This window comes from Cucurbita moschata, unplaced genomic scaffold (genome assembly GCF_002738365.1).
Source record: "Cucurbita moschata cultivar Rifu unplaced genomic scaffold, Cmos_1.0 Cmo_Scf00001, whole genome shotgun sequence".
NCBI classification, from domain to species: domain Eukaryota; kingdom Viridiplantae; phylum Streptophyta; class Magnoliopsida; order Cucurbitales; family Cucurbitaceae; genus Cucurbita; species Cucurbita moschata.
Window position 1 is genome coordinate 7,383,825 of NW_019268517.1, and position 9,120 is coordinate 7,392,944.

Sequence of the window (9,120 nt, forward strand, 5' to 3'; positions counted from 1 at the left end):
TTTTTTTTTTTTTTTTTTTTTTTTTTTTTTTTTTTTTTTTTTTTTTTTTTTTTTTTTTTTTTTTTTTTTTTTTTTTTTTTTTTTTTTTTTTTTTTAAATTATTTATTCATTTATTTAATTATCCTTTAGACCTCATTCTTTTGGATTGGACTCTTTTTTGTGTAGTTTTTCTTGGGTCTGAGTGCTTCTTTTTGTGTTATTTGTATTCTTTCAATTTATCTCAATGACAGTAGGTTTTTTTATTTAAAAAAAAAATGTAGGGTGCTTCATGAGAGATTATTTCTATGGGAAGGAACCAAAAAGTGTTAGATATTTTCATTTTATTTTTATTTCATTTTATATCTGTTGAAATTAAATTAATATTTTTTATAGAGCAGCAGAGTCTAGTTTTAAGATGATGATAATTTCAAGTCTACATGTTCAAATTGCGGCTAATCGGGCATCTGATTTTTACTTGCTTATATTAAAAGGAAACTACTTTTCCATAAATACTGGAAAGTTGCAACCGAAATTGTAGGAAACAACTCCTTTTAGGAGATTACAAGGAGCCCCTGAAGCAAACTTATTCATTCATATTCTAATCTTGCTGTTTTGAACCTTATGTGAATTGTCAATATTTTGCTTTAGTTAACAAAATTGGATGGTTTGAAAGCAATTGGGGCTAGAAAACTCAGAACCTATGTCGAGAAGTCCATAGAAGCTGCTTACAAAGAGGTTAGTCGAGATTTGTGACACAGTATCATAAGAATATGGTTGAGAAAGCATCGTTTCTTTACAATCCATCATAGAGTATTCAATTATTTTAGTCTACTTATTTGGTTAGGCAGAGAATAATGAAAATTCTGAATCCAAAGAGAGTATACATCCTCTGGCACTCCTTGCCAATAGGCTACGATTGGTTGTGGAGAAAGAAATTACTGTATTCTTCCCGGTTTTACGTCAATTATGTCCTGATTCTGGGATAATTGCAGCCATGCTATTGCACCAATATTATGGAGAAAAACTGGTTTGTTTCGTTAGTTCCTTTTGTGAAATTTTTGTTTTGCCAGTGCTGGTTTTCCTCTATTTCATTTTTTTTATATTCTGGATGTTGTTCTCATCAAAACCCAGAAGCCATTCTTAAAGGAAGTATCGAAGCTTTCAGATGATGTAAGGTCGGTGCTTCCAGCTGCCTATTCCTTAGATCGTGACCTAACTCATTTATTTACTGCTGCTTCCAAAGAAAGTAGATTAAGCCCTCTTCTCAAGGAAGACCTTGAGCACTATCCGGTCAGCCAATCTTTTCCCTTATACAATATCACATATGGATGTATAATGCTTGTATTTGAATTTTATATTCTGTATGCTTGTGGTTGTTTTGAACTCCAAGAGACACTAAAAGTTGAGTAGTATAAACAACTAAAATTTGAGAGAATCAAAATAATCTATTCCATTCACCAAAAAGATAAATATATACAAATGCACAAGGTTAACCTAAGCAAGAGAAGGTAAAGAGACAATAAAGAACCATAGAACTAGTATATTTACAAAATTATAATTATTCCAATATAAAGACTTTATTTAGCACTCCTTCTCAAGTTGGAACTTATATATTCATTATGCCCAACTTGTTAGAGATAATCTATATTCATGCTCCATTGGTTTGGTTTTATCTTTTCACGTACAAAATGACAATTGACCTCAATATGTTTAGTTTGCTCATGAAACATCTTGAGCAAACTAAACATACTAACACACCACAATTTGGTCGACGTTGTGATATCAAATCTCAATCCAATAAGAAGTTGACGTATCCAAACTAAATTCACATACAGAATATGTCATTGCTCTATACTCTGATTCAACACTTGAACGTGATGCTACTGTTGTTTCTTACTCTTCCAAGAAACTAAATTATCTACAAATACAGAATATCTTGAAGTTGGTCTTTTTATCTTCCTTAGACCTTGCCTAATCATCATACGAGAAGCATTCAATGTTAGAATGGCCATAATTTTATATAAAAAATCAGGCCCAGGAACTGCTTGCAAATAACATAAAATCTACTCCAATGCAGGCCAATGATCAACTGTAGAGAATATATATACTGGCTTATGGTACTCACCGAATAAGCTATGTCTGGTTGAATCACTGCAAGATAATTGATTTTTTCCATTAGCCTCTTTCCATATTTTTTTAATAATTCTTCCTATTTTGTGAGCTGGAAATTGAGCACCATTTGAGTACTACTTAGCTTAGCCCTTAGCTTTCCTACTTTAGCAAACAAGTCAAGTACATATTTTCTCTGTGATAACAAAATTCCCTTCTTGCTTCTTATTACCTATAAAGTATTTCAACATTTCCAATATGGTTTAGCCCTAACTTCCTATTTCAGCCAATAACTCAAGTAGAAGTACATATTTTCTCTGTGATAACATATTTCCCTTCTTGCTTCTCATTACCTCAATTCCATTACCTCAATTCTTAGAAAGTATTTCAACATTCCCAAATCTTTTGTATGGAATTGACTATGCAAAAAGGTGTTGAGCGGTTGAATGGCTAAAGTGTCATCACCACTAATAACAATATCATTAAGATACACGATCAACATGATGATCTCACTCTCTGATTATTTATAAAAGACAAAATGATCGGACTTTCTTTTCCTCATTCCAAAGTTTTCAATCATCTGCTTGAATTTTTTCAAACTATGCTTGTGGACTTTTCTTTATCCAAATGAGAATGGAAGGATGCTATGAGAGAAGAAATGCATGCTTTAGAAAAGTGTAACACATGGAAGTTGTTGATTGGCCAAAAAGAAAAAATATAGTTGGGTGTACGTGGCTTTTTACAGTAAAGTATAAGGCTGATGGAACGTTGGAAAGGTATAAGGCAAGATTAGTAGCTAAGGGGATACACTTGACCTTACTCTATAGACTACCATGAGACATTTGCCCTAGTTACAAAGATGAGCATTCCTCTAGGATTTGAAAGATCAAGAGGTAAAGTATACAAACTGAGAAAGAATTTGTATGGATTGAAACAATCACCAAGGATGTGGTTTGGAAGATTGTGGTATTGTTAAAGTCAAGGAGATCGCACTTTCTTTATCAAGGGGAGTTACTGTGCTTCTAGTGTATGTAGATGAAATTATAGTTCCTGAAGATAATGAAGAAGAAAAAATTGAACTTATAAGGAAATTGATGAAAGAATTTGAGATCAAAGAACTTGGAAAGTACTCTCTTGGTATTGAAGTAGCATACTCAGTTGAGGTTTATTTTTATTTTTTTTTATTATTATTATTATCAGAACAGGATTTATTGATGGAAAGATGGAAAATGGATGTGAACATCTACCAACACCAAAGGATCCACCTCAGAAACTGGCAGAGTAAAAAAAGGAACCTGCAGTGAACCGTGAAATTTGCCAGAGGCTAGTGGGGAGGCTTATATTTCTAGCTCACACTCGACTGGACATAGCATACTCGGTGAGTATAATTAGCCAATTTATGCCTGATCCACAAGAGCCTCACCTTCAAGCAGCGTACAGAGTGTTAAGTTACCTGAAAGGAACTTCAGGAAAAGAAATTTTGTTCCAACGACACAATTCCCATGCATTGGATCAATAGTGAAGATAAGATCTACTACGGGAATTGTACTTTTCTTGGAGGTAATTTGGTATTATGAAGGAGTAAAAAACAAAATGTGGTGGCTAGATCATCTGTCGCATCAGAAGTCCAAGCTATTGCACAAGAGCTATGTGAACTCTTATGGTTGAAAACAATCCTTGATGGCTTACACATTAAAGGAAAAGGTCCGATAAAGATGTACTGCGATAACAAATCAGCTATCGATATTGCACATAATCCTATCCAGCATGATAAGATAAAGTATATTGAAATTGATTGACATTTTATCAAAGTGAAACTAGAGAAGGGGATGATATGAATTAGTTATGTGCCCTCACACCTTCTACTAGTAGATATACTATCAAAATATAATTTCACAACTCAATGTTTCATGAGTTAGTATCTATTCCTCAGCTTGAGAGGGAGTGTTGAAGGAATAACCTATATTCAAGGAGTACTTGTGTAATTCCTAGCCTGAACCTAAGAGATATTTGTGTAATCCCATTAAATAAGGGAAGTAGTTGAACTCCCTAATTTATCTATATTGTTACCTAGAGATTTATTTAGATTTATTGTCACATACTATCTAGGGATTTATTTATCTTTTCTACAATAGGGGCATGCACTTTCATAAAGATAATTTAGACTTCCAACACTATCAAAAATAAAAAACTTAACTCAACCAAACCCAGCAAACCAAGGAGCCAAAGAATAACAACAATACTTAGTTCACGAGGATTCTTAAGTAGTTGTCTTTAGTATCTTTAACTTCTGAAATCATATAATTTAACCCGAGGCTTTGAAAATGTTCCAAAAGAATTCTCTCTCTTCTCCTTTGCCTCCCTTCCCCTCTGTTGCACTTGTCTAACCATGTCGTCCATTCTATGCCTCTCTCCACTCGTATGAGTGCGCCCAAAAGCGTACATTCTCTCCCCCAGAGATTTGAATGCAAGGGAAGGTGGTGGGAATCTTTTTCATTCCAATGTGAAAATTGAACAATGTGAGGACAGCAGGGTGGCAAATATAAGGGACAATTGGCTGGAGCCTTTTTTGCTAGCTGACTGTTCCTCTCTCTGAATATTTTACTACAGCTCATTATTTTTTTTCTTTTCGTAATCTTAATTTCTTTTAATTGTACAATATTTAATTTCCTTGTAAAATATTTTATATTGCCTATTTCCTCTCGTAAGTTCTTAATAGGTTTGTATATATTAGGTTGTAATCTTCTCATTTTGAGATTTGAAATTGTTTGGGTTATTCATTTCTTCATTAACGGCAGTGTTAAATCCATATTTAGTGTTGTATGTACTTGTAATATCAAGACATGTAAGCTGTTTGTTTCTTTCCTCCGTCTTTTGGGCAGATTGTACAAATTGCTAAGCCCATAATTCTTGACTGGATGATCGATCAACTGGAACAAACCTCTGAATGGACTGGACGTGCTTTCAAGTTAGAGGTTAGTTATTTGCAGACTGATTTTTCTGGTTCAATATGTAATATGATATTTGTCTGAGTGGAAGCAGTAGCTAGTTTATTTTAAGGAAAGATGTATCAGATAGGAAGTCAAGGATCAAGTGAAGGGTGAAAATATGATCTTGATAAAATTGCTGTTATTTATCTTTCTTGTACAGTAATCATTAAAGGAATGAAACTGTAGAAGCCATGGTAAAAAAGTATGTAGGTTGACATAGCCTGAACAACTGAAACTTAGAGAGATTGAAAAAAACACATTAGATATATCTTTTCTTTCCATTGCATGTGTAGATTGATCAACACCTCTTACTAATTTTGGGTTTTTTTTGGCAAGTGAAGGATTGGGAACCAATATCGTTTCAGCAAAATCTGGCAGCATCAGTTATTGAAGTTTTTAGAATTATTGAGGAGGTATTTATCATTGTAAAGACAATTACTTCAGTTATGTCTGAAAGACGAGAAATTTTGGTTTGCTCCTATGAATTCTAATGATACTTTCCTACCAAAGTTTCTGAGGTTGGGGAGTGAAAGAATATTTATAGAGTCGCTGTTAAATATACTGATTGATAACTTTTGAGCACTTGGGGTTATGTTCTACCGATGTCATAGGTATTAGTGGGTCATTCTTGTTGGTTTCTCCTGCATTTTTTTTTTCCCCAAATAATCAATACCATATGCAACCAGTGGAAGTAGTAGCAGTGTGTAAAATTGTCTTGTAGCTACATTTTTTCTGTTTCCTTTTAAATTTACTATCGAGGGCTAGTTTCATAAATTTTTGTTTACTATTATGGACTTGTAATGAAAAACTTGCAGACTGTTGACCAGTATTTTGACCTGAACCTTCCGATGGACATCACACATTTGCAAGCTCTCCTGTCCATTGTCTATCACAGCTTGGATGGCTATCTATCGGGTCTTCTCAACCAGTTAGGTAATTTATGAATTTTGGAATTTACGAAGAATGAAGATTGATGGCAAGTTGCAAAAAATTCAGACAAATGTACACACACACACATAAAAGGAAAAGCAAAACAACCTAAGGACAAAGGGATTAGGCATCCCTTTTCCACAAGGAATGATGGTGTGTAAGTGGAGTAGTTACAAATCACAAAAGTAATCAAAGGAAATATTCTTATCTGAAAAAACTCTTGAATTCCCTTCCATCCATGTCAACCGTAGAATAGCCTCGAATGGTACATGTTTGGATTTATTAATTTACTCTTGAAATGATCATTCTATTGGAGATTTGATCATATCATTTTTCCATTGCAGTTGAGAAGAATTATTTGTATCCACCTGTTCCTCCATTGACTCGTTTTATGGAGACAGTTGCAACAGGAAAGAAAAAGTTGCCCGAATGTCATTTAGACGAGCATGTGAGCAGCAAATTGAATGGATTGACGATATCTAAGCTTTGTATAAAATTGAATACCCTTGGTGTAAGTGATGCTTCAAGTAAAAGCTTTTTTTTTTTTACTTTTTTTTTTTTCACTAAATATGCATATGCATGTTTGAAGTCATGTGAGATAATTCTTCTGTAGTAAATGCAATACTTATAATATTTTGAGCGTGGTCTTTGTCATGTATGATCAGTTAATGACAATACAAAATCAGGGGGAAGGGCAGTTCCCCCTAAATCTTTTACGTGATCATAGTTAACATGCCATTCTTAGTGACGCCGTCAATTGGTAGTTTTATTTTGTGTTACCTCTCTTTTCTCTTCATGCAGTACATTCAAAAACAAATTGAAACACTGGAGGATAGAATTGGAAAATCTTGGGCGCTTATTGGAGGATCTGCTAAGCATAAACGCGGTACACATATATTTATTTCACTTGATATTACCATTCAATATACATAACATTAATGATAACTAAAAGACAGAAACTAGTGGTCTGTCTTCACTTTGCATAATGACAATAAAAACCATATGCGGAAGAGGATTGAATTAGTTGACATCAGTATTTTTATTGCTAAAGTATTAACAAGTCCACACGGCATATGACAAAATGTTGCATTCTCATTCCTTTCTCGTGTTTGTTTATCTGGCTTGTGGAATTATAATACTTTGTGACCACTTCTTAAAGCTCGGTTCAGGTTTAAGTTTTCTTATTTCAAATTTTCTTTAATATTCTTAATCACTAAAATAAAAAACAGATTGATGTGCTTATTCGTTCTGTATATTAAAAAATTTGTGGAGGAAGTGTGTGGAAGTCCAAGTTCCTCAAATTACGTGGTTATCATGTAGCTCTTTTATCTATCACATCGCTATATATTTTGGTTCTATCAGAGTCTCTATAGAGAGGGATGAATATGTTGTTTATTCCTTCTTGGTGGTTATTAAAACTTTAGACAAAAGCACACTTTTCGTCCTTAATATTAGAGTTTAGTTGACCATGAAAATATCATGTGCTATGTTGAGGTGGCAAATTTTAAATGAGGTGCCTATTTTCTCTAATTTATATTATTTTTTTATTACCTTACTTTTTCATGTTTTTCCCTCTCTCCCCTCCTCAAATCTAGTCTGGTCTAATTTGCTAAGAGAGGGAAAGAGGAAAAGAGGATGCAGTATGCAAATGGAGGAAACCAGTCACCGAACTCGGACAACTTCTAATTATTTTGAACCCTAAATTTCTTAGAAAATTAGACCAGACTAGATTTGAGGAAGGATTAAAGACTTCTCGCAACATCTAGACACGTTTCTCTAATTGAAGTAATTTGATTTGCTATGCCTATGATAAATTTTGAACGGTTGTTTTCAAAGTTTTGGCCATGGTAATTTTCCAACAGATAGCCCGATCTAATTAATTTCATTCAACCCCAAAATGATTGCTTTCATCACTGTATATTTGATGTTAATACCTATAGTATCATCCATTCAGCCCCGGAAGAGGCGACTGTCAATGGTGGTCTTCGTACCTGTAGTGACGAAGTTAATGAGTTGTTTGCCAACACTTTCAACAACATTAAGAGTTTCATTGCAAAGGCTATCAGCAAGTTTTGTGACATTACTGGTGAGTTTCTCAACCAATTTTGTGGTGGCCTTTAAATTTATGTAGTTATTAAGTTAAGCTAGATTGATTTTAGGTTATGCTTTAAAATATATTTGTTGAGCCTAAGTACGGTGCATTTTCTGGTCTCCGTATTCTCAATTAAGTATGGCCTCAAATAAGAGGGAAACTGGGGAGAACATAACCATTTTATTGTCGACCCTAAGTATGGTCTCCATATTCTCAATTATGTCCTCAAATAAGAGGGGAACTGGGAAGGACAACCAATTTTTTAGTCAAGTTCTTTTACACTTCTATTTTTGGTTTTTGTTAAACTGTTTTGCAAGATGACTGTAGAATGCTTACATAAAAAATCATATTTGTAACAACTTTTCCATCTCTGAATAATAGTCTTAATTTTGTTCAAATTCTACTCTCCAGGCATAAGAGTTATTTTTTGGGATCTCAGAGATGAGTTCCTCTCGTATTTGTATCATGGCAATGTTGATGCTGTTCGATTAGAAGACGTTCTTGCGCATCTTGATACGGTAAGATCTTTGACTCGCTAAATGTGATATTGTGCAAATTTTGTCTGTAATGTCTTTTATGTGCGTCATGCTTGCATATGTATAGTATATTTCTTTATACATTTTATCTATGGGTTGCACCCATCTAAGTCATCTATTATATTATAGGTCCTAAACAATGTATGTGGCAGGATCGATGATACTCTTAGGGATCTCGTGGTATTGAGCATCTGTCGAGCATCAATGGTACGATCATTTAAGAATGCTACTTCTATCTCCTACCTTTTGCTCCTTCCATCTGAAATGCATGGTTTTCCAGGAAGCCTTCATATGGGTGATGCTTAATGGAGGTCCTTCACGTGCATTTTCTGATTCAGATATTGTTCTCATTAAGGAAGATCTCGGTATATTGAAGGTATGTGCTCTAGATTGAAATTACTTTTACAGTTGTAGTTTATGATAGGTAGGATTCCTGCAAAAAAAAAAAAAAAAAAAAAAAAAAAAAAAAAAAAAAAAAAAAAAA

At 33.8% G+C, this 9,120-nt stretch overlaps 1 protein-coding gene across 8 annotated transcripts in view; it reads left to right on the forward strand.

Annotated features, from left to right (window-relative positions):
• Positions 1-9,120, forward strand: part of LOC111447738 — an 18,956-nt gene that overhangs the window by 7,554 nt on the left and 2,282 nt on the right. For 5 of the 8 annotated variants that reach the window (XR_002711319.1, XM_023087058.1, XM_023087070.1 and 2 more), the window contains 12 exons: positions 628-714; positions 824-1,006; positions 1,111-1,269; positions 4,971-5,063; positions 5,420-5,491; positions 5,894-6,011; positions 6,353-6,519; positions 6,810-6,894; positions 7,963-8,094; positions 8,512-8,618; positions 8,766-8,843; positions 8,917-9,012. Coding sequence is in view for 7 of the 8 variants with exons in the window: in XM_023087058.1 (XP_022942826.1) it covers positions 628-714; positions 824-1,006; positions 1,111-1,269; positions 4,971-5,063; positions 5,420-5,491; positions 5,894-6,011; positions 6,353-6,519; positions 6,810-6,894; positions 7,963-8,094; positions 8,512-8,618; positions 8,766-8,843; positions 8,917-9,012 (1,377 nt within the window). In the remaining variant the exon portion in view is untranslated. The other 3 variants (XM_023087077.1, XM_023087094.1, XM_023087101.1) reach the window with 3 other exon arrangements.